This window comes from Lingula anatina, chromosome 4 (assembly GCF_051362555.1).
Source record: "Lingula anatina isolate TDL-2025a chromosome 4, LinAna3.0, whole genome shotgun sequence".
NCBI lineage: Eukaryota > Metazoa > Brachiopoda > Lingulata > Lingulida > Lingulidae > Lingula > Lingula anatina.
In genome coordinates, this window is record NC_141770.1 from 2,381,921 (window position 1) to 2,407,170 (window position 25,250).

The 25,250-nt window shown below is 38.0% G+C and overlaps 4 protein-coding genes across 8 annotated transcripts in view; 3 read left to right on the top strand and 1 right to left on the bottom strand.

Annotated features, from left to right (window-relative positions):
* The window catches only part of LOC106167763 (mdm2-binding protein-like), a 35,364-nt gene extending 25,849 nt beyond the window's left edge, over nt 1-9,515 (bottom strand). The window contains exons 1-8 of one of the 5 annotated variants that reach the window (XM_087010470.1): nt 9,315-9,515; nt 8,894-9,060; nt 8,261-8,403; nt 7,934-7,977; nt 7,254-7,302; nt 6,742-6,946; nt 6,161-6,322; nt 5,671-5,759 (exon numbers count right to left, since the gene is read on the bottom strand). In XM_087010470.1, coding sequence (XP_086866596.1) covers nt 5,671-5,759; nt 6,161-6,322; nt 6,742-6,946; nt 7,254-7,302; nt 7,934-7,977; nt 8,261-8,403; nt 8,894-9,060; nt 9,315-9,357 — 902 coding nt within the window. In that variant the 5' untranslated portion in view covers nt 9,358-9,515. Of the gene's footprint in view, nt 1-5,670; nt 5,760-6,160; nt 6,323-6,741; nt 6,947-7,253; nt 7,303-7,468; nt 7,541-7,933; nt 7,978-8,260; nt 8,404-8,893; nt 9,061-9,314 lie in introns of those variants that run through there. The other 4 variants (XM_087010469.1, XM_087010468.1, XM_087010472.1 and 1 more) reach the window with 4 other exon arrangements.
* LOC147762053 (E3 ubiquitin-protein ligase TRIM56-like) lies at nt 2,038-4,078 on the top strand. The gene has a single exon (XM_087010505.1). It carries the CDS (start codon nt 2,111-2,113, stop codon nt 4,076-4,078), a length of 1,968 nt encoding a protein of 655 aa, XP_086866631.1. The 5' UTR covers nt 2,038-2,110.
* A 161-nt stretch (nt 9,516-9,676) lies between the features above and the next one.
* LOC106168002 (1,5-anhydro-D-fructose reductase-like) lies at nt 9,677-12,882 on the top strand. The gene has a single exon (XM_087010473.1). It carries the CDS (start codon nt 9,701-9,703, stop codon nt 10,622-10,624), a length of 924 nt encoding a protein of 307 aa, XP_086866599.1. The 5' UTR covers nt 9,677-9,700; the 3' UTR covers nt 10,625-12,882.
* Nucleotides 12,883-21,329: 8,447 nt separating this feature from the next.
* Nucleotides 21,330-24,016, top strand: LOC106167993 (uncharacterized). The gene is made up of 2 exons (XM_013546908.2): nt 21,330-22,320; nt 23,299-24,016. Exons 1-2 carry the CDS (start codon nt 21,495-21,497, stop codon nt 23,916-23,918), a joined length of 1,446 nt encoding a protein of 481 aa, XP_013402362.2. The 5' UTR covers nt 21,330-21,494; the 3' UTR covers nt 23,919-24,016.
* Nucleotides 24,017-25,250: the final 1,234 nt, after the last annotated feature.

Below are 25,250 nucleotides of genomic sequence, written 5' to 3' on the forward strand. Positions count from 1 at the left end.
AGGCAACTAGCGAGATTTGTGTGCCTTGCATAAGGTTGTCTAAAATAAGAAAGCTTCCTTCTGATCTTTTATCTCATTAAGTATCTTGTATTGAAAGGTGTTTCTGAAAAGATTTGCCACCCCCCTACTATTTGACATGTATGAGCAGAATCTGACCTCTGCGCCCCACTCTTGCCTCCAAAGTATTTCATTATTCTTTGTGCTGTGAGTATCTATTAGGAATGTTACGTCATACTTTTCTCTACTTCTGACAAAGAAATCCTGTCTTTTAATCGGGTCCGAGGATAAGTCCCTACAATTCAAGCTACCTATTTTAATCGAGTTCATGTTTAGATATTGGGGACGAAAAGTGTAGCAGAATATTTATGTTGGGTCATTTGTTCTGTGTAATCTACCATCCAGACAAACTTGTCAAACTTGGGATTTTCTGCCGCATATTTATATCCGGCAGAAAAAATATTACATTTTACAAAAAATAAAATTATGTATACACAAATGTTTTATATATACTGAATTATTTATACTGAGTTATTATCCCTTTAAACCATATTGAAAATTAAAAAAAAACAGACACCACCCCCAGTATTGTGCTTGACAAGCTCAACAAAATGCAAAAATCAAGAAGTCTCTAGCAATTACAGTCCGAGAATTAGAGAGAAAGTTTTCAGTTTTGGCACCTAATTGCTGTTTTTCCCATGAAAATGCACAGATTGTAATCCCCTATTGTAATATGAGAGCTTGGGTCTGTGTAGTTTCTGAAAATCAGCACAAACAATTGAATTAAAGGTCAAATGTCAAATCCAAGGGCATATTTGAAATTTCCACATATGACATTCTGTTAAAATCCAATAGTAATTTTTCCCATAATTCCTTCAGTTTGGGAAATATTTAGCATTGAATTTTCAAAAATTTTCACAAGGGTGCATTTCAACAAATGCAACAACTAAGACAAGCTGAGATTATATGTGAACTAAATCCAAGAGATAGGGACACAGGTCCTTGGGGTTGAGGAGGAGAAGCGGTATCTGGCACCAGAATGCAGAGCCGATGGAGCCACAGGAGCTGGCGGAGAAGTATGAGACAGGTCGGGACTAAAACCATGAGTACCACCAGCTTGTACACTATCTGTAGATTTACACAATATATCACTGAACACAGCTGACTTCTCTTACTACACCCCCACCCCATGACTGTCTCCTTACATAAGACAAATACCTGTAGATTTACACAATATATCACTGAACACAGCTGACTTCTCTTACTACACACCCACCTCCTGACTGTCTCCCTACATAAGACAAATATACCATATACCTCCACACTATCTGTAGATTTACACAATATATCACTGAACACAGCTGACTTCTCTTACTACACACCATTGACTGTCTACCTACATAAGACAAATATACCATATACCTCCACACTATATCTGTAGATTTACACAATATATCACTGAACACAGCTGACTTCTCTTACTACACACCCACCTCCTGACTGTCTCCCTACATAAGACAAATATACCATATACCTCCACACTATCTGTAGATTTACACAATATATCACTGAACACAGCTGACTTCTCTTACTACACCCACCTCCTGACTATCCCCTATATAATACTATACACAATAATATCTGTGGCTTTACTAGCATTTCATACCATAGTTGCCTTACTCACATGACAGAAAAGTTGACAAAATATTTTCATAATAAATGCAAATTCCAATTATGCCTATTAGCAGTTTTAATATAAAATCAATAACATGAACAGAGTAAACATCAGAAAAAAGGCTGACCCAAATTCCATACAGGTAGCTTATAGAAAAGAACTAGGTCAAATAAGGTGAAATCAAATGGGGGCGTCTCGATAGTCCGAAGGTTCATTGGTCCGAAGGTTCATTGGTCTGAAAAGTGGTAACATTTTCATCGATTTTTTAATCAAGGGTTCATTGGTCCGAAGGTACTATAGTGAACATTCGGACCAATGAACCTTCGGACTATTGAACCTTCAGACTATCGCTACGGCCCCAATCAAATACATCTGCAGAAAAGATCAATACTGTCACAAATACTGAAAAACACCCTGGAGACAGGATCAATAAGGAAAATGGCAACTGCAAACTCCAAAGATGTAACTGAAAGTCCGCAAGCAGAAAGTTTAAGATCTGTGATAGTGAACTACTTTGTGAGTTGTTCTTTGTGCCTTGAGGAGTATAAGGACCCAACTGATTTACCATGTAGGCATACATTTTGTAAGGGTTGTCTAAAGGACTATATTCCTGACATAACACCAGGAAGTAAATTCAGATGTCCCGTGTGTCAGAAAGAAACTGAAGTTACTAAAGATGGACTTGAGGGCTTCACTCACAATTTCTTCATTGAAAGCTTGCAGGACACTGTACTTCAGTCAACACATAAGAAAAAGTGTACCTTTTGTTCTTTGGTGTCCAAAACTGAAACGGTGGCTACTTCAAAATGTATCACCTGCCATGACTACCTATGTGAGAGATGTTCTCCATTCCACTGTGGTAGCACACTCACTAAATATCACAGGGTACTCACTTTTCAACAACTTCACAGCAGTGAGTATCAAAAAGAAATCAAAGAGCAGCAAAAGATTATCTGCCCAGAGCACAAAGGTGAGATGATACGATACTTCTGTTCAGACTGCAATGTCCCCATCTGTCGTGACTGCAAAGATCTACACCATGATGGTCACAAACTTATCTCCCTTGAAAAAGCTGCAGAGATGGTTAAGCCAAAACTTGAAAACAAATGTCACAACCTTGAAAGAAAATTAGCAACAGGAGAAAAAACATTAGTTAACATTGATAACACACTGGCAATTTTCCTAGAAAATGAAAGCTCTGTTCAGCAGCAGATAAAAGCTCATGCAGCCCATTTACGTCAACTGCTAGATCAACAAGAGCAAACCTTACTACAGGAGCTTCACAAAACCAGTAGCACTCACAGAAAAAATTTACAAACTTCATATGACAACTGCAGTGCCACTTGCTCCTCTATCAAAACCACAACAGATGTAGTAAACAACATCCTTCAGCATGGTGCCCCCATAGATGTCCTCATGTTACAACACCAACTTGGACAGAGACTAGATGAGCTACAGTCCACTACAGCTGTGGAAGAAATTCCCGAAGAAATACACCTCACACTACAGACCAACAAAGAAGTGGACCAAGAGATATCCAGTGGGGCTGGCCTGGGAAATGTGCAGATATCTAGACAACCAGCTTTGCCCAAGTTCAAACCAAAGGCTAAATGTATGCTGGAGTTTGACACTGGCCGTGAGTTTGCACTGGACATTTCAGAGAGTCCAAACAGGGAGTATGTTACTACACTTGTCTGGGATCACAAGGTGAGGGTTTTTAGATCAAATGGTACATCAAGGCAAGAGATCACAAGTGTCTCAAACACACAGCTGAAATGTCCAAGAGGGATCTGTCACTTCCCTGATGGATCGATGGTTCTATCTGGTACAGACAATAACAAACTGTTCATCCTGTCACCACAGTGGGAAGTACAGCAAACTGTAGATGTCAGCAAACCATATGGTGTGGCTCTCAATAACAACTGCACTAAGATTGCTGTGGCACTGGGTGGCAGAGAAAAGTCTGTAAGTTTGTTCAGTATTGACATCAAAGGAAAAATAACTCTAACTGATGTGATAAAGTACAAAGATGGGAAACATTTGTTCAATTATCCATATAAAGTGGCATATATGGGCAATGGTTGCCTTGTTGTTAGTGATGAAATACCAAACAAACTTCACATCCTAACCCCATCTGGTGACCCACTGCATCAGTACACAGGACCTGATAACAAGTTAGGGCTACCCGGTGGTGTCTGTGTTGATGCCTATGACAACATACTGGTTACAGACTGTGATAACCACTGCATACACCTTGTATCCCCAGATGGAAAGTTCATCCAGTACATAGCAACTGAAGCTGATGGACTAAAAGACCCATGGGGATGTACCATCAACCAGGATGGAGATCTGGTTGTGACTGAACGAAATGGGAAAGTGAAAGTGTTTCAATACATTGAAAAATGATGCCATTTAAAATGCTCAGAAACTGCACAATGTACAGTTTTCTGTCATTAGAATATTTCAAAGAATGTAGTATATATTGACATAAAAACCAACACTGATGGGGACTTAGTTGTAATTAAATATTTAGTTTTCATATCATGAATGACAAAATATAATTACAACATCTCATAAAGAAGAAAAAAGAAAAATAAAATGACCACCCTGTAAAACAATAACTTTTTCATCATAAAACGATGAAAGACTCAGAAGTGAAAATGGAAGAAAAGACAGAAGCAAAAGGAACAATTTGTGATATGTGACAGTGGCAGATCCAGAGATTTTTTCTGACAGTCTTTCATATTATATTTGTTAATCCATCCTGCATTTTTTTACTGTCTTCCAATAGGAAGAAATAGATACCAATCAATGTAAACTTGAAAATCTGACCGTCTTCTGGAAGACCCAGAAGTCGACCTAGATCCACCCTTGTGTGAAGTAGCCCATGTTTAAAGATGTTCATTTTAAGGATATTAAATAAGTTATGGAAATAGTAAAAGAGCTGCCTGTAACACCAGGAAGAACTGATATTTTGTTTTGTATCATAAATAATATATTTAATGTGTATTGCCTAAATGACACCCCCTTCTTTAAAGAAAAGATGCCAATTATTTTCAAAATAAGATAAGGTCTGAAAATCAAATGATTTGTAGTTGAACTATTATTCCTTGTTAGTGAAAATCACATCTCTCTTTTTTTTTTTTAGCTATGTCTCTATTTTCTTCTTTTTAGGGGGTATTGATTTTAGGGAGGTTGCATAAGCTTTAAGACTGAAATAATAGTGTAGTAATTGTACTTAAAATATGAAGGTGGCACCTATAACTGCAACCATATCTGATTTCAAACTACCAGCAATTTTTTGCTGCTGTAAATACCTGATGCCAAAAGGATATATTTTTCAACTGACTCAGAGCAATGATTTAATTAATTGTGGTTTGGACTTAACAAATGATGTTACGCTGTAGTTATTATATATAAATATTTACTTGATACAATGACTTGAGTTATCATGCAATAAAATAAGGAAAAAAAATCAAAATTTCATATTGAACAGTACTCATTTATGGCCTTTTGTGCTTGACAAGCTTAACAAAATGCAGTAAACAAGATTTCTCAATATTTTTGTTGAAAATTACAATTTAAAACAAAATCATGGGGAAAAGTTAAGTTTAAATCCAAATTTGTGAAGTTGCTCATGGCAAAAAGTAGGTTAAAGGTCAATTTCAAGGCCACAGTTGAACTGTCAGTATATGTCTTCCTATCCAAGTTCAGTAGTATCTCTGCAAGTTTTGGCGATATAAGAGATGGAAACCTTGCCATACAGGAGCTCTTGTAGTGTAGGAGGAGAAGTGGTAACAGTGACATTGCAGCAGAGCTGTCAGACGATACTAGTCAAGACTAATATCATCTGTTCCACCAACACCGCATGCACTGGTGGTACAAATAAAGTGGCAAAATACTTTAAAATTGTCACCAAAAAAGCAAGAAAGCCGTATGCATATGACATACAATAAAAAACAACCCTAGATCTAATTATCTGGATCATGAAAGGATACAGTTTTAACTTGCTGTTAGACAAGACATATGTGGGAATGTCACCTATGTATACTTCATCCAGGAAAACCAGATGCGGAGACATGGCCAGCTGAAATAGAAAGAATACTTCATCTTAGTTATTATAATAAATGAAAATTTATCCTCATTGGTGCACTGTTGAAACTGAGGAAAGTAGCTTTTTACACAAAAATATAGTCCAGCACTCTCTACAAAAAGAGCAGATAATGGTTTATAACTGTTAAACATATCATTTTACCTCCATAATTCCTTTTACCTCAATTCTTGCTGTTTCTATTCCAACCAAATTTGTTAATAATTTTTAAGATAAGGTAAAATCATTCATCTCTTTTTTTTTTCTTTTTGTCAGACTATATTGGATATTGATCTCTCTGTGCACCACATTTTTCACCACTACAGGATCATCTAAAACTCATCCAAAAATAAATAAATAAATAAATAAATAAATAAACAAATAAATAAAATACTTACAACTGGAGGCTGTCTCTTCTTTCTCCTGCTCACTGTCCCATAATGTTGTCTAGTCAGGTCACTTACTTTCTGGTCACTCTGTACTATACTGTACTGACCAGTCAACACTGAGCCTGTACTGGGACTCAGTGACAGGTTTGGTACGCTGAGGGTGTCTCCTGTCTAAGAAAAGAATAACAAGCACTACAGTAACAATCAGCTGCCAAATCAATCACAGAGCCAATTAAGAACGGATGATCCTCGGATTTACTGATCTACGATTTAAATATGGCAGACCCTACGTGAAAGCAAGTCTGTTAATCCCTTAATGGTCTCCCTGCCTCTACACGCGCCATTAAGAGGAATAAAGCTCAGCTCCGAGGTTTAATTGTAAGGCCCCTGCTAAGACCGCGCATGTGCAGGCAGGGAGACCATTACTTTTATAAGTGCCAGTACAAAGCTTCTAAAAAGATATGCCAAGTGAAAAACTTGTGACACAGGATTGAAATGCTATTTTATACCAAAAACGTAGTGACACAAAACACCCACATGTTTACCTTTTGGAAATAAACACTTTCATAACACATATTTCATCATCTCACCTTGATATTGTGAAATGTCACACTTCCCCTCCATAGCGTATCCACGAGCAAGCGAGTGCTGCCACCTATTGAGCAAGAAGTGCCCTGTAACGCCTCTACCCAGGCCCAGCCTTCTGCAGACAGGGTATTTTCATACAACAGTGTTACAAACCCATTGTGACAGGTGACTAGTCTTTGTAAAGCACCATACAGCCCTAGGTTGGATCTAGAGTGGAAAAATAGTGTCAGCAACTTTTTATAAAAATAATGAAAAATTTTGGAAACTTTTCAAATAGAGAGTATAACTTTATAAATAAAACTTGCTTCAGGCAACTTGTGGAAAGTTTCATATTCACTTCTCTGGCTTTCAGGCCTAGCACCAACAATTTAATTTGTTTTTCACAAATCTAAGTTACTTCTGTGTGAAATTTATTAACTCTCCATTCAAATTTATCAAGTATCTGAGATCTGGGGAGAAAAGTTGATATACGAGTAGGTCTTTTACAAAATTACACTTATGTATATTTACTCACTCAATACTGAAATCCACATTCCCAAACCAAATGATGTCCAGCAAGAAACCTACAAAAAATAGATCAAATAAATAAATATCTCATTTCAAAACCAAATCAAGAAACACACTTATCACAGTATGTACACTTACATTTGTATATGCATGTTTACTTCAGCAATCATGTGTGTATATATGTTTATGTGTTTGTGTTATGAAAAGAATATATACAACTACCTGTATATGTACCCTCTACTAGGGCTGCAGTTCTTGTGGACATTATTGCTGAGGTGACCCTGTAACATTTGGCCAGATGGGAGCAATTAAATCTGCACGTGCACAGAAGGCTTTGTACCTGCTCTGCAGGAGCTCAGTGAGAGATGGACTTTGCGCCAATGTAATCAACGCTTCTTACGCAACCTGCCTTGTCTTTATTGTCTCAGATGAGCAATTAACTGTCTTGATTACTCTCAAGGGGCCTTGGCAGGGACTTGTTAGGTGGCAGGACCTCAGTAGTTATGCAAACAATTACCAACCACGTAATCATCCTCGAGATTTCAGCACAGGGTCACAGTACAGAGATTAGTCATCTATTTAACCAGAGACATATCTGGTAATATCTAGTGAAAAATCAATCTGTGGCCCTGGTAGAGGGTACAGTATATGTATATGTGTTTGTGTTATGAGAATATATACTAGTACCTGTGTATGGTAGAGCATCTGCCATTAGGTGAAGTTGTTCTGCCCTAAAAAAAAAAAAAAATAATAATAATAATAATAATAATTTTTTCTGCTGAACAGTCAGTTGTCCAATCATCATGTTTCTTTCATATTATACATATATAACTAATAACCATCTCTCCCAATAAGTTAAAATAGGTTGAACATTTCAGTACACTTACAATTTGGGAGAAAAATAATTCTGCTCCATTTCTAGTATTCTACATAACAAAAAAAATACAAAATTGAATAAGAAGTTTGATTTTTGAAAAGGGTAACTTGTTACATGACTATTATTATATAACATACATAAGATCAGTGTTTTCACTCTGTGCAACTGGGCAATTTGTCTGTTTCCTGTGCAATATTCCTTGAAGTGTCTCACAGAATGTGTCAGTGTTCGTAAAAGCCTCCCATTTGATATTCTCATAGTTGGACTTTGTCCGTTGCTGCTATAATAAAAAGCAAAACAGACTTTAGAAGGGAGTAACTTTGTATGGCACTCATACATAATTTTGGAAAATTTGTAGAAAGTTTGTCTTCTGGAATAAATTATCTTGTACTCATACAATATGAATAAAGGGACGTTACAATGTCTATCACAACCCTAGTGAGTTATCCTTCAATTTTGGTATAAATCCTTACACCTATGCCTCAGTAGATTATGAAATTCAACATAAAAATCTGAAGATCCGTTCTTTACAAATAAATACATACACAACTGGGATAAAGTTGACTTTCAAAGCAATAAAAAAAATATAAAGTTTTATCTGTCAAAGCTATTTAGCAAAAAAATAAATGAAATTAATATTGGCTGGTAATCCTCAGTTAATTTTTGTACAGCTATTGACAACTTTAACTTAATCTGTTTATCAAAAACACATAGTAAATGATACTGTCCAACAATAAAAGATATGTATTAATAAGGTATTAATTTGCAACCTTGTGGTCAGCTATAGGGCGTCCATCTTGACCAGAGAGGGGGTGGACAAAAGCAGTGTACACTTGCTGGGAGGCCTCTCCAAAATACGTAGTGATGGTAATTTCTTTATATCTGCTGGCGTCTTCTGTAAGCTTCTGCAGCACAGCAGGTAGCAGTGTACTGTCTTCTGAAATAAATAAATAAATAAATAAATAAATATAATCTTTGTCCAACTTCTAATGATTTAAACACTAGTATAAATGGGTTAGTAAGATGAGAGTGATTAACTCTTAAAGTTCTTATGCAGTATGATACTGCATAAGAACTTTAAGAGTGAGGATGCCTCCCCCACCCTCCTTTAGTCTGAATTTTCAGCAGCATTTCCATATCCTCAATCAGATTTATACCGGTGTATGTATAATTTTTCCCAAAGGTACTCACCACTGATGATATCGGTACACAAAACTAATACATAGCGATCCATGTTTTGTCTCTGTATTGTGGGCAATAATCTATGGACATGCCAAGTTTGTGAAATATAAGCTAAAGCCGAAGGACGAAGTTTGATGTCTCTAGCACAGTCGAATATTACGAGGTTAATTTTGTTAATTTCCCGCTGCTGTCGTAAAGGGATACTTACCAGAAATTACGACATTGTAACCACATTTCTACCCCTGTCCCGCTATTCAATCTCTTTTAAGACATGGGTAATAAGAACAATTGACAGATGCTTTTTGAGTATTTAATATTTTGAGAAGATATATAACCAGTGAGAGATTTTCTTTGTCGTTGTTGTTTATTTCCATCCTAGTACCACTTTGTGTCTAATGAAAGGTGTGTCGCGATTTGTGCTTCTTAACACAGGCGCTCGCATGCCGATTATAGGTCTAGGGACGTACAAAGCTAGTAAAACACAAGTCGAGAACGCTGTAGCGTTTGCCTTGGGTGCAGGGTACCGCCACATCGATACTGCTGTTAGTTACGAAAACGAAGACGCCATTGGTGACGTTCTCCACTCTGTGATCAAAGCGGGTCAGCTCAAACGAGAAGATGTTTTCATCACGACCAAATTGCCGCCACCTTACATGGGGAGAGAACACGTTAAACCGTGTATAGAGGAGTCCTTAGAGAAATTAAAAACCAAATACGTAGACATGTTTTTAATTCATAAACCTTGGGGAGAAGAATTCGTGAAATGGGGACAGGTCCGCGACTGTGCAATGCACCACCACGATTTCTTAGAGACGTGGGAAGTAATGGAAGAAATGTTCGATTCGGGTCTTGCAAAAGCCATCGGTGTTTCAAATTTTAGCATACAGCAGATCGATCGAATTCTGTCCAAGGCAAATACAAAGCCTGCAAATTTACAAAGTGAATGCCATGCTTACTATCAACAGAGGACGCTGAGCCAATACTGCAAGCAAAACGGAATAGCATTTACTAGTTATGCAACTTTGGGCGGCGCACGGTTATACGGTGGCCCAATACTGTTGGAAGATCCTGTTATTTTAGATATGGCTGCATCTTACAACAAGTCTCCAGCACAGATACTGCTGCGTAACCTCGTCCAGAGGGGGGTAATTGTAATCCCAAAAAGCGTAACACTACAACGAATCGTTGAGAACTTTTCAATATTTGATTTTAATCTGAGTGATAGAGATATGGACAGGATTACAAATCTTGATAGAAATATCAGGTTTTATCCTTTTACCTATGCACAAAATCACCCTGAGTTCTGCTTTGAGTTTTGACCGGAAAGATGGGCATCATGAACAGGCCCCCAGCCTAGGAGGAGGGGAGGCAGGGTTTCCAAAGAACCACCCTTTTTCCTAGGAAAAGGTCTCTCTGAGCTAAATTTGATCTGGGTACAGAAAGGTTTAATTGCAGACTTGACGAAAGGCCAAAAAATCTGTCAGACATTCGGTCTGACAAGCTTGAAAATTCTGTCAGACCGAAACAAAATCTGTCAGACCGAAGTAAAATAATAGAAATATGAACCATTATTCATCTTTTCATGTGTATTTTCTAATGTTTTAAATCATCGACATTAAATCAAATATTAATTTTTTGATATATGTTTATTTGTAAAAAAGTAAAATAAGAAAGAAAAACAAAACAAAACAAAAAAATAGGCAAAAAATTACTTGCATAACAAGTTGTTTTTTATTTAATGAAAAAGACGCTGTGGAGTGACACAAGGACTAAAAACAATACAAGTATGAAAAATGTGTAGCTAGTAATATCAAATGTATGTCCATAAAAACGTCTGTTAATCAGATAACCATTTCACACATTGTTTTTGGCAATAACATATGCATTTTGAAACAGCACAGTAAGGCAGTCTCTTTCATCCAATTGAAGCTTTGACAGGGACTGTCCTGTCCGAGTCTAAGTTCCTTCTTCATTTTATTTCTTTTTTTATAAAAAGAAACTCAAACTGTGAGCTTTCATCAAGTTCATGTGTACTTTCTCCAACTCGTGATGAACGGTACATGCAAATACGTACATATGTTCCATAATTTAAGAACCCGTAATAAAGCTGTAATATTTATGTTGCTTTTGATCAAAATGATAACTTAAGTACTCCTGACACTCGGCACACACTATTTTCCTCTCCTACAGATCATAAGTTCGCCAGGGCCTACCTTCTTTCCAATTTTATTAAACTTCCGTTTCTCTTCCTCACTTCGTTTTCATTTTTGCCACGCTTTGCACCAACGAAGTGTTTAAAGTTCAACAACGTCATTTCTAAGCAAAAGGCTTATCCATGAGTACTGTGTACGACTGATAATGAAGAAACAGAGGATCAAGTCTGTAAAAACGCAAATAGCACGAGCACATGTGTTGCGGCCATTTTGTTGTGTAGGGGTATTACGAAAACGAAAACGAGACTGTACATTACATCATTCAGGAATCCCCCAACCTCAGCCAGTCACAAAATAGTATTTGTGGGTGAAACTGAGGTTAATAAATTATGTATAATTAGCTGGGAACTCCCCGAGATTTCCACCCCGTCTCTCTTTTTGAATGAAGTAAAATATATCGTCCAGAAAAGAAACAACAACGTATTTCTTATATTTACACATTCCCAGTCAGTTTGAAAACTCGCCGGACATAAGGTCCGACGATACAGGATTTTTTATCGGACCGAGACGAAATTTGCCAGGCATGTCCGACGGTCCGACGCCTTTCGTAAAGTCTGAATTGAAAAAGGCCCAATTTTTTGGAAAAAGAACCCCGTTGCGATCCCATCACCTGGTCTGTCTGTGTATTTTTTTCCTGACATTTGTGCATTGAATCAATGTTGCTGGGGTTTCTTTGTGTTATAAAAAGACAAAAAGCTGTCTAGGTGTATTGATGATCTACGAGGGTGGTTGATAAGAAATAATTTGAAAATCAATGATGGAAAATCTGTACTTGAAGTTGTAACCCAGTCACATAATCAGAAAATATCAGAAAAAAATTAACTCAAAATTGGTTCCAGTATCATAAAACCAATGCCCCATGCTAAATATCTTGGTGTTTTTTTTTTTTTTTTTTTTTTTTTTGTTTTTTTTTAGATAGAACACTTTCTATGAATAAGCAAATTGCTAGCATATGCAAGTCAGCAGTATATAACCTTAGGAACATGGGGACAATTCGTAATCACAACATCAGAACATCTCAGCTATATTATTAACCTGTACATCTGTGAGTAACCATATCACCCCAGAGTTACATTGGCTACCTCTGCACCTCTGCAAGCCAGGATTTTATTTAAATTTCTAGTCTTTGTTCATGATGCTTTTTACAAAGTTGCACCAATATACTTAAGTGAATCAGTCACCCATTTAGTTTCCAGCAAGAAACCTGCGGTCTGTAGACAAATTGTTACTTAAGCCAGTAAAAATGCGCCTAAAATCTTACGGTGACATTTCTTTTAAATCAGCAGGCTCAAAGAAATGGAATATATTACCACTGGAAATCTGATCAATTGAGTCTACCTCAAGCATTTTAAAAAAGAATTGAAGACATATCTATTCAGGAAATTTTTTGACAAATCAACTTTTAAATTGATTTTACAAATGTTATAGTAAATGCATTTTTGCACTGTAAGAAATAAGGCTGTACTACCCATTATTTTTTCTGAGTGCAAATAAGGCTGTTTTTTCCTAGAATTGATTATTTTTTCTAACATATTTTAGTTTTGTACTGCAAGTGCTTTTATGTGAGAATCCGTATGTTTTATCTAGAATACTCTTAAATTTTTTTGCCGTTACGCACTGTAATTATATTTTTCTGTTGCTAATAATTGATGACTTAAGTAATTGTTTTATGTAAATGTAGTCTTCTGAAAATGTTATAATAAACTTTAGACTCAAAATAAATTTTATTATTATTATTATATTGATTACACTTTTTGATTGTGAGGGTCAATTGGTGGCACTGTTATGTCCAATAATCAATATAGGTGCCCCAAGGAAAAATAACATTTTTTATGTGAGGTTTACTTTTGCGCTTAGAATGGAGGAGAAACCCTGATCTTTTTTTATGAGCAAGTGTTTTAAATTACAATTTATTTTTAATTTAAATTTAAATTAAATCATAATACTTTGATGATAATCTAACTTACTGCTTTGTATTTATTTTATTGTGAAGAAGTGGCTCAGTTTTTGAGAACAAGGATATCATGGCAGTATGGCACATTGATAATTGTTAAATTACAGAAACTATGACGTCATGAGTCCATCTAGTGATATGTGTACAGCAATAAGTAAATATAACATGAAGCAGTTATGTTTGGGATCAACTCCTGGCGCCATCTCGGTTTGTGCAGTTGCAGTCCCTGAGTTAAGCCGGGGGGGGGGGGGGGGGTCGATACACTAGGATTTCTTTATCTGCTTAGATATAGCAGAGATAAAGATTGCCATTTAGTGTTATTGGACTATCGTATAAAATAAAAACATCGTGTCGACTTTGCTAGCGTGAGCTGATAATTTTTTTTTCGAGGGGGGGGGGGGTGATTAGTGAACCTGAACAGCTATTGATCAACGCTGTTGAACGCCTATTTTATCACGACAATAATTATATTTACTACAATCCATTGGATGAATAATGTCTGGAAAGGCCTACTTATGACTGCATCATTGAATGGGCCAAAGAATTTCTTTGTTTGGTCGAACGCCGTAATTAGGGGCGCTTGTCTCTTGAAAATAAAAATAATAGCAAACGCTTGCGAAAGGTTGTAGTTCTCACCTTCGTCGACGTCCGTGCCAATTTCCATGACAACGTCTAAGGTACAGAGTTACGTCGGGAACCGATTAGTATCTTACAACAAAGTTGCAAAACCGTTAAATTGCAGACCCACGCTTGCAGGGTGATGGTTAAGGCCCCTATTTCACACAGACCACGAATCCCACGAATCGCCAGGAATTGACAAATTTTAGGATTCGTGAGGATTCGTGAGATTTTGCCAATTTTCTGGTCTTATTCGACACGCTCACGATTCACATGCGATACAGGTACGATAGTGTTACGAATATTCGTGGGATTCGGCTGGAATCGTGAGATTTTGCCAATTTTCTGGTCTAATTCGACACGCTCTACGATTCAGTTACGATACAGGTGCGATAGTGTTACGAATATTCGTGGGATTCGGCTGAAATCGCACGCATATTGTCCAGAAATTCACTACGATTTTTTGGAATCGGGAGTTCGTGGCCAAAACTGTGAACAGCTCAAAATTTTTGCCACGAATTCCCGATTGATCAAGAATTGCAAGAACTTACTACGATTATATACCGCCATGACATGAAGCAAACAAACACGTCTTTAGTGTCCAAATCATATACCTCAAGTGCCGACAAGGCACTCGGCGTTTATTTATATGCAAATCAGGCAGATGACTAAGTGTCACTGCTAGAGGCAATTACGTACTATACACCTGTGTTTACTCGTTACAATCGAATGCACTTTACATAATACTGGCGTAATCACTTTTCTTTCTCTTTTTCTTTCTTTCTTTCTTTCTTTTTTTTTTTTATAAAAGGATTAAATAATGTATAATAACGGCAAAATCAATACAAAAACATTAGTGCAGTATGTACAGAGGTGTAACAGTAGAGTGTCAATGTCAAAGGTACATGGAAGTCTCCTCTCCGTTTATAGATAACTGAGTGTCAGATTCATAGGTATAAACTCTTTTAAGACATTATTACAAAACATAATCAGTAAGATATCTGGGAGTTTGTCTTTTTCTCGTAGAACGTCTAAGAGTTTGAGCTGGTTGTTCACATAGATCTGATGGAGTTTCAACTTCACCATTTTCGTTGTTTTCGTCAACTTGAGGCTGAAATTCATGGAAAGAGTCAAAGTCATTGTAAGGTTCCTTGTCGTTGTCAGCAGTATTTACGTTTTCATAGTCTGACAAAGATAAGTCCGAATCATCGGAGTTGTCACTACATAAATCGTTGACTTTTCTCCATTTATAAACGGGTACCTTATAACAGTCTGATTGTTTAACTCTATAAGACATAGATCGTAGCTGATTTCCTATGAATTTTTGAACATTGCACCAGTGACCGTCGACTTTTACCACCATGTAGCGATCTCGGTCGTAATTCTTGGTCTTGTCGTGATGTAAATAAACGATATCTCCTACACTGAGATTGTTATCGTTGGCGCTTTGTTTTAAAGGCGCTTTAGATTGCATACTACTGTCGTGGTTTTTCGCTCTTATAGAATACTGATCAATAATCAGTTTTCTATCTGAAGTGGGAATTTGTTGACAGGTGAATTGATCCCTCTGAAAAAGCATTTCCCTCGCAGACAAACCTCCTCGGCGCATTCTAGAATTGAGCTGAGCAACGCACAGGCTGAGAGTAGTTTGAGAAATAGAATCACGCGAGGGATCTTTGCGCAGAATTTCGTCTTGAAGTTCCTGAACTGCTTTTTCCGCCACTGGATTTTTATTGATGTTTTTGGGACGTCCTATTTCGATGACTAATCTAGACGATCGAAGGGACTCATCTGATAGTAATGATTTGAATCCAGGAGCAGAATCAGTGCGAATGACAGCAAATGGACCGTCAAGTGGTCGCATTTCTGCACACAGTTGAATGAGACCTTCCCGTAAACTATCCTTAGTTTCGTCCTTCACAAAACACGCGGTTGTGAAAGAAGTGACCGTTTCTCTTACAATCAGTATATTTTGTGAGTGTCGTTTCATAATATCAGCGGCAAATGATGCTCCAACTGTAGGTGGGGGTTCTTCTGAAGACTGTTCCTGTTGAAGATGAGGAATTTTTTTCAAGGAAGCACATCGATGGCATGAATGCGATGTCTCGTCGGCTTCTTTGTCTAAGTTCAACGCGTAAAAGTAGCGTTTTACTACGCTCTTAAGCTGATAACTGGACGGATGTTCTAGACGGATGTGGAGAGCAGTAAGAAGTCCGCTTAACACCTGTCTGGGAACTACTATAAGATCACGTTCGTTTTCCAAAGGTGATTGACGGCGTACTACTAGAAGACCGTCTTTTGCGATGGTAAGACCCTCAATGTGCAGATAACGTTTCACGTTAGACACTCCGTTGTTTTTTTTACTAGGTCGCGTACCTTGAGATAAGTGGGCCTTAGTTCGACGTAGATCGTAGCATTCTTGTTGAATTTGAAGCCATGCTTTCCGGTTGGTGAATGGTAGCTGTTTGATCTCGCTAAGAACATCGTCGGTGGAAACACTAGATACCACGCAGTTTTGTAGGTCATAGACAAAGCTGCAAACTTGACACTTCTGGCTTTGGCATTCTTTTGCGTTTCTACTTGCGAAATCAGTTGGAATATTATCTGAACCTGCCAGGTGTTGCACAGAAACGTGATATCTACTGGCTAAAGAGAGAAATGTGGACACTCGTGGACTTGCAGAAAACTCTCCTCTGCATAATTTAACATGTGCTTGTACGCAAGGCTTACTGTCAGTTAAAACATGCGTTTGGTGACTTGACTGTATAATATAGGGAGCGAAGTGTTTGATCGCAGAAGCTATAGCTAACGCTTCCAGCTCACACGGTATCCAAGTGACCTGATGTTTTCGGAGTTTTGCGCTGAAAAATCCAGATAAACGAAGCTTATCTCCGCGTTTGGCGTACAAAGTTGCAGCAAGACCAGAGTGTCGAGAAGAGGCATCTGTCACAAGCCAAAGCTCATCGTTGATCCGAGGAATCATAATAGAACGATGGTTGAGTAGAGCTTTCTTTGAATTTTCGAAGGCAACAACATTCTCCTCCGTCCATGACAGTTTATCTTGGGACTGTTTTCCGGCAGTCATGCTATCTAGGGGAGCAAGTATCGAAGCACAGCCAGGTAGTACGCGTGCGAATGCTTTATAGGCACCAATGAAGGATCTGAGCGCGAAAACTGTCATGGGGCGGTCGCAGTTCGACAATGTAGATATACGGTGAGTGTTGGCAGAGAGAAAACCACTTCTCCAAGTCCATCCGAGGATTGTTGTTTCCCTTGGACAAATCACGGTTTTGGTCGGAGAAAGACGGAGATCACACTTGCTGAGAGCTCGTAGAACCTGTCGGAAATTATCCATCAGTTCTTTTACAGTTTCGCCGCCACAGTAAAGATCGTCGGCGATCTTACAAACGACGCCTTTCATTATAAGATCACCAAGGACACGTGACATCATCTCTTCTAATGCTGTCTCCGACCCGGGCATTCCCATTGCTGAACGTGTGTAGACTCTTACTCCCTTGAAAGGAGTAGCAACTCCACAATATTTCATAGAATTCTTATCCAGTGGAATCTGATAAAAGGCACTGGATAAGTCAGTGGTAATAATGTGTTTCCATCCTCCAATGTTACGTAATGTTGAATTTACGTCAGGTAAAAGAGACGGTTGAGGTTTGCAATATTTTCCAACTTCGTTGAAAGCAGTAACCAAGCGGAACGAACCGTTGCTCTTTTTTACCAGAAATGAAGGGTTCAGATATTCGACATTCACACCCACATCTTCCGGTTTTGCGAAGACGCCAACACTCTCCAGAAAATCAAATTTCTCTTGTAGATCGACAAGTTTGTCTTTGCTATACTGGGGAATCCTGCCCTTCCTCTGGGCGGTTGAGTAGGACCCATGTTTACCACCGATTTAAAAGGTCCCATAGCACCGTTGTATCCGGGGATTGACGGGTTGAAAACATTGTCGTATGACACAAGTAGTGTCTGAAAATCTTGTTTGTCCCCTGATGTTAACAGAGAATCTGGATCCAACTTTACGGCAGCAGAGTGAAGTACTGGTGACGCAATAGAAATGTTGGCAGGCGAAGTATCCAAAGTGGATGGCTGGAAATCAAGCGATTTTTCACTATCGCTCACTGGACAGACAAAACCAATGTGAGAGTTGCGTTTCACAATACATGGTAGTCCGGTGTCGTTTGTAAGTCTTATTTTGTTATGAACTGATCTTACGACTTGCGGATTTAACCACACAGGCGAAGAATCATTGCCATAGACACATGGTTCAACGGCGAGTTCCTTCTCACCAATCAAATTATCAGGAATGACAGTTTCAATATAGTCTCCAGGCCAAAGCGTGGAATTTATTGGTCCCGCGCGAAGTATATGAGACTGAGTACGTTTGATGTTTGCTGTAGATCGAACGTTTTTTCCAGCATCATACGTAATAGAAGAGCCATCTGAAAAAGAAATCAGCTTTCGGGCTGGTCTTAAAGTAATATCGTTCATCTCTAAAAATGGAGTTCCGGCCAAAATTTCGGTACTCAACTGGTCTACTACGAGAGCCTCCAGGAAAAACGATCTCTCATTTCGAGTGAGGTGTATACGAGTTTCACCTATAACGTTCAAGGTGGATTTCCCGTCTGCCTGGCTGGCTGTTTGTGACTTGTTAGGTAAGATGGACGCTCCTATCTCTATTGCAGTAGTCTGACTTATCAAATTAGACTCGGCACCACAATCGAGTGTTAAATGAACCGGGTGTTGATTGTGATAAGCATCGAAGCATGGCGAAGGACTAATGCGGACACGTTGAACCTCTGCGCTGGGAATCTCAAAATTTGAGTTGGTAGACACGTCTGCTACAACAATTTCCTCATCAGAGGATGGCTCTTCATTGCACATAACCTGGTGAGTCCTGGTGATGTAAAGTTTATCTTGCTCGGGTAAAAATTTGCAAGTGCTGAGAAAATGATCGTAGCGTTGTCGACCGGCCTGTTTACAAAGCGGGCAAGAACGTTTTTTTTGCGTTGAAAATAGGAACGTGCTCCTTCACGGGAGAGAAAATTTTGGGTTTTTGCTTTGTAATTGCTCTCATGGCACGAATTTCCTCGTGAGAATTCAATTGATCCAATAATGAATCTAAAGCTTGAGATATTTCAGGTTTGATTGAAGCGAGAGTTCGAGATCGTAACTCCGTTCCGTATCGCTCTTTCACTAGCAAGGGCAAATCTTTGTGAATTAACTTCAACCAGGTGAGTATGACAAAGTTTTCTAAAGAAGGCGAAATTTCTTCGTCGTCTGTCATAACCTCGTTGTGATGAGTAATACCACCATCGGCGGTGAGCAAATTGTCTTCTACAAACGCCATTAAACGCTGATATAAATCCTCCGGCCTCTCGTCGGGTTCAAGTTTTATTTGCGCAAAGTCTAGAAAGTGAGCGACGGTTGATTGAAAACCAAAGTGTAACCGAATAGACTGCCAAACAGAATTCAGACTGGTAGAGCTTTTCACAATTGATCCACGTGAAATTACTGGACAAAAGTTGGCTATTTGATTTAGCATAGACTCTAATTGGGTTACCTTTTGTTGTGCTGTGCGTCGTTGTCTCTCAGAAATGGTATCGTCGTCGTCGACAAATCCGCGTAGAGGATTTTGTTTGGTTTTCTTCAACCATGTCACACTACTTGACAAAAAGTGTGAAAATGTTGCATCTTGTGAGAGCAGAAACTCGAGATTTTGCTTCCACTTCTCGAAGGATCCTATTGTCTCCGTTTTTGTAAGCACCCATTGCTTTGGTGCTCTAAGTGAACTTGTATTTGTACTAGCCATTTTCAAATGTATCTCTGACGTACGTAGTTACGAAATTTTAAAAATACCGCTGCCACCACGCCATGACATGAAGCAAACAAACACGTCTTTAGTGTCCAAATCATATACCTCAAGTGCCGACAAGGCACTCGGCGTTTATTTATATGCAAATCAGGCAGATGACTAAGTGTCACTGCTAGAGGCAATTACGTACTATACACCTGTGTTTACTCGTTACAATCGAATGCACTTTACATAATACTGGCGTACGAATCTGTTAAGAACTTCACGAACTGATTACGATTCAACCAAATTTTCAATTCCTGGCGATTCGTGGGATTCGTGGTCTGTGTGAAATAGGGGCATCAAAGTTTTTGCCACCCATTCCTGTTGGTCAAGAAGTGCAAGAACTGACTACGAATATATATGAATCTGTTAAGAACTTCACGAACTGATTACGATTCAACCACGAATCGTGAAATTTGTCAATTCATGACCATTCGTGGGATTCGTGGTGTGTGTGAAATAGGGGCATAAAGCAACAAAAAGCAACCATTTTGCCTTTAATAGTATACTTATCGCATCTCTTAAATGTCCTATTTACACTGTGGGTAGGTTCGTTAATTAATCGATTGATAACATGGTCTCCCCAAATTAAATCATATACTTCATTTTTTAGCCATCACACTTTGCCCCCCCCCCCTCCCCCCCGGGTTTGGGGGCTTAATCTATTACTTTCTGTTGTAATTATAAAGTATTATAATTTATGTATTATAATCTCTTATTCTATTGTTGTTCTGTCTAACAAATATGGCTAAAATAGAAATAAACTTTTATTGGGTTAAGTTTAAAACTTATTTTATAATATGAAAACAACTAATGTAAATGTGTCACATAAAATGGCTGATCTCCAAAGGATTATCACTAATAATTCTATTCGCCATTGTTGATTATTACTGAGCGACGAAAGAGATACTCATATCAGTAGATTTTGTGCTTCAAAGATAAAAGGACATTTTTATCAGTTTTTAAAGTAGTGTGTGTATATTATGTGCATTTGAACAGACTTTGGAACCGGCAAATACGCTTGGCATGTTTATACTGAAGTAGGTTTTGTCACCCTGAGTTTCTAAGGGCATTGAAAACTGGCCTCTCTACCTGCAGCATGAAACTAGAAACTATTTTATCATATCCTAACTTATTTTATCCTACCCTACCCTATCTTATACTATCCTATACCATCCTATCTTATCCTATCCTATATTATCCTACCCCATCCTATATTATCCTACCCTATCCTATATTATCCTACCCCATCCTATATTATCCTTCCCTATCCTATATTATCCTACCCCATCCTATATTATCCTACCCCATCCTTACCCACCCTTTACAGTCCACCGTGAGGGCGCCACTTTTGGAAACGGCAACTGTCTGTTGAAATGTAGTAGAGAGATGAGTTTGCTATGTCCCTTGAACCCCAGGGTGGTTTCAGGAGACAAGTTAGTTAATGTTTTGCTTGACTAATTGGTATCACTTAAACAGTAACGTGTGAAGAAGACCGTTTATTAGCGTCCTTTAACATTAAGTCTTCCGAGATGATGAAGCGCCGGGTTTCGATGGCAAAACAATTTGGCATTTCGACGCTACTGCTCCTGTTCTTTTGCCAAGGATATGCTGAATCGGTTTTCGAGGGTTACTGGAAAAATATCCAGACGAGCTTTTATGGGTCATTACCAGAGCCAGAATGGGGTAACTGCACACCTTCCGATTATCTGAAGTGTACACAAATAAGAACAAACGAATCGGCGACAACTGCAAAGATTCGCACTTATTATTTCAACGGAACTAATTACGATCACGCTGCTCAAATATCGGACTATATCCGTTACGTTGGCCGGCCGCTTATTTATTGCATTGGGTTGATTTGCAATACACTTACAATATGTGTTTTTGCCAGAAAAGAACTTCGCCGTGTAGTGACCTGTCAGTTTTTGATCGCCGTAGCGGTGGCGGACATACTGATCTTGATAAATGGAATTTTTTACTGGATTGAATACGAGCTCTTAATTTCTGTGATGACTCTTGATAAACATATATGTAAAATAACTGTATTCACGGTGTATTGCGGACCTGAAATTAGCGCGATTACTTTGATTGTCATGAGCATCGAGAGACTTATGAGAGTCATTGACGCCCCAGCCCATTACAGGTGGTTCTCAATTAAGAAGACGCGTTTGTATATCGTGGTAATTGTCTTGGCTATGGTGTTCTTGAATATTTACGTATTCTTCACCGAAATACGCTTTGACGAATGCTGTAAGAAGGTTTGCTGGAATATATACCACGATAGCATCGATATACTGGCACTCCACGATGAAAGATGCAATAACTGCACTTCTGACTGTGATGACTGTGGTAGTGGTAAGTACTTAGGTTCGAGTGCGTATTGGAAGGTTTATGTATACAGTAGATGCAATCTAGCAAAAGATAAACAGAGACGAATTATATACAACAATGGCCAATAAATCTTAAATTCGTCATGAATTTAATTACATAAAAGCAATAGCATCTTTACTTTTTCAATTTATTCAATAATCTGGAGACTAACTCGTTTTTTCAATACCGTATCCACCCCACGGTCCACACCCCGTTTTTTCAAAGCAAATATTAAAGGAATAACAACTGTCCGTATGAGCTTCATATTTCATAAAAAATACATTTTAAACAAATCTAAGAAATATGATAAACTCCATTTTACCACGTGCACCCAAACAGCAGTTACCGCAATTATTCTGGAATCTGTGCTTGCCAACAGAACACGTGGACCTTCGTAGATAGCAATACAGGGTACCTCCTTAATAATTTCTTAAGAGGTTAGTGCAAAAAAAAAAGGTTTAAGAAAAAAAATTCATCGACTAATTAAGGATGTCGGAATGGATTCATTTTCCATAGGTAAGTATGGGAAATTGTCATTTACCCCAGGACAATCCGTTTTTTTTTTTTTTTTTTTTTCAAAACGAAAACGAACAGTTGTTATCCGTTTAAAATCATCCCCTCCTCTGTCTCGAAATTAAGCAGAACCATTGACCATTGAAACAGCAATAAAAATGGCCAAATTGGAAATATGAAATAGTATTACGGTAGAGTAATTATCGGGAAATATGTCCTTGTAAAATTGCATATTCCACCAAAAAATAGTGGATATTTCAGTCACAAATTACGATATTAGTATAACTGTTTTATGTCACTTTAAATGCTACTGATTCTTTTCCATTTCGGAGGGTGGCCTACTATAGTAAATGTAAGCTTCTACAGCGAAAAAATGCTGGGACAAATGAGCAAATATTGTACAAAGTGAGTGCGTGTCTGACCTTGTTATGACCTCGATTTAAATTTCAGGCGTACGAGGGATGTTGGAGTTCTACAAGGTCTACAAGTGGGTAGCATTTGTGATATACTGGGCCTTACCGTTCTGCAGCCTTCCTGTTATCAACGGTTGGTTAGTGTACGAAATATACTTAGCAAGGAAACGATCGCGAGGAACTGAACAAGAGAACAGCTTGCCCATCCATTTCTCCGGGTCTAGTGATGATGGTGACTCAGAAGGTGAAGAGGAAAGGAAAAAAGCGGAAAAAGAAGTCACCATAATGTTGATCCTGGTCACGGCATCGTATTGTATTTTGACAACGGGGTTTAATTTTATACAGATTGGAGTCATTGACGTTTACGGCGCTGAGAGTGAGGCAGATCTAATTAAGAATTCTTACGTGTTTTCTGTTTTCATTCTTCTTTTTTACTTGAATCATGCATCAAATTTTTTTCTCTACTGCATTAGTGTCAGGCCTTACCGCGAGGAATTGAAATGTATGTTGAAGCCTTTCTACGAGTGCATCACGAAGCCTTTTCGTAAAATTTCATGCGGCATCTGTAGACGGAACGATGAAGCTGAAAACGACACAGACGAAACCCCTATTCAAATGAGCGAAAGTAGCAGAAGTTCCTATGGGGCGTGTGATTAGGCGAAATAGTGATCACCTGTTGTAAAAGCTGAATAAGTAGTAAATATAAGGATAGGTGATGGGAATAGTTTCATTTAATAATAATAATAATAAAAATAATAATAATAATAATATTTATTTCCTAAAACTGCGCTACTAAATTATCAGAATAACCAGTAATTATATAAATAATAAAATTTGAAGTGAATAAAACAATTTTTAACTTAAAGATTGATTTACATGTTTAAAAATTGATTAATGCTGGTTATAATAGTTACAGTCTACATAATAAAACTTATTAAAATTAATTGAAGTGCTGTGCAAATAGAAATGTTTTCATGTCTATTATTTTGTATTTTGAACAATTCCTATAAATATGCGGCCCTGTAACAATTTTGAATCACGTACGTATCCTAATCATACACGACCAAAATAACACAATGTTACATAGATTCAGAACTATGTATAGCCTTCTCACAAAAACATGTATGACTGATATGCGAACTGTTTGTATCTTAATATTCGGGTTACGAAGATTAATAACTGATTGCAAAGACACTCGGACTTTGAACTTTAAATACAGTAGAGCGCGTGACTCTATCAGAAAAAATTAATGTTTAACCTGATTAATGACGTACATGTACGCATACCATGAATAAACCACTATGTCACCTAATTTCAATTTTTCTGATATTTTTCTTATTTATATATCAATCTATCACTCTGCATATTGTAAATAAATATAACCGGTTAAAAAAGTTAAAATGCTGCGATTTCTTCTTTTTTTCCCCCAGTTGCGAAGCACAACGAATCTTCCCCGTTTGTCCCCGCCCACCGTTGCTAACGGAGGAGTGGAGATAGTGTCACGTGACGTTATAAATTTTCAGACACGAGCCCAGATAAAAGATGTATATTTTATAGATATTCACCGAATAAATTATCATGTTTATCAGTTTAACTGTTGTAAGTTTTAATCACGTCCGTGCCTGTCGGTCTTTGAGTTAATGGAATCTCGGAGTAATGTAGTCAGCAAAAGGCGGGATATATGTAGGAAATCTCAGCAGGACTAATATCTTCGATGGAAATATATGTAATAGCAACGAACCTTGGGCCCTCACTTGACTTTAAAACCAGTGTAGCTAACGGGACAGAGCGCAATTTGAGGTCATGCACTGCTGAATTTTCTTTGAACTCTCTATCGATGAAAATTGTGGATTCTATAGCGAAAAGGAAAAAGTATTTGACCAAAGGCATTTACTACTGCACATTTCCCAGGTCCAGAGAAATGACATCTTTGAACGTATTGCCGAAGCTTCCCGCCTTGCCCAATACAACAAGAGTTCTACCATCACC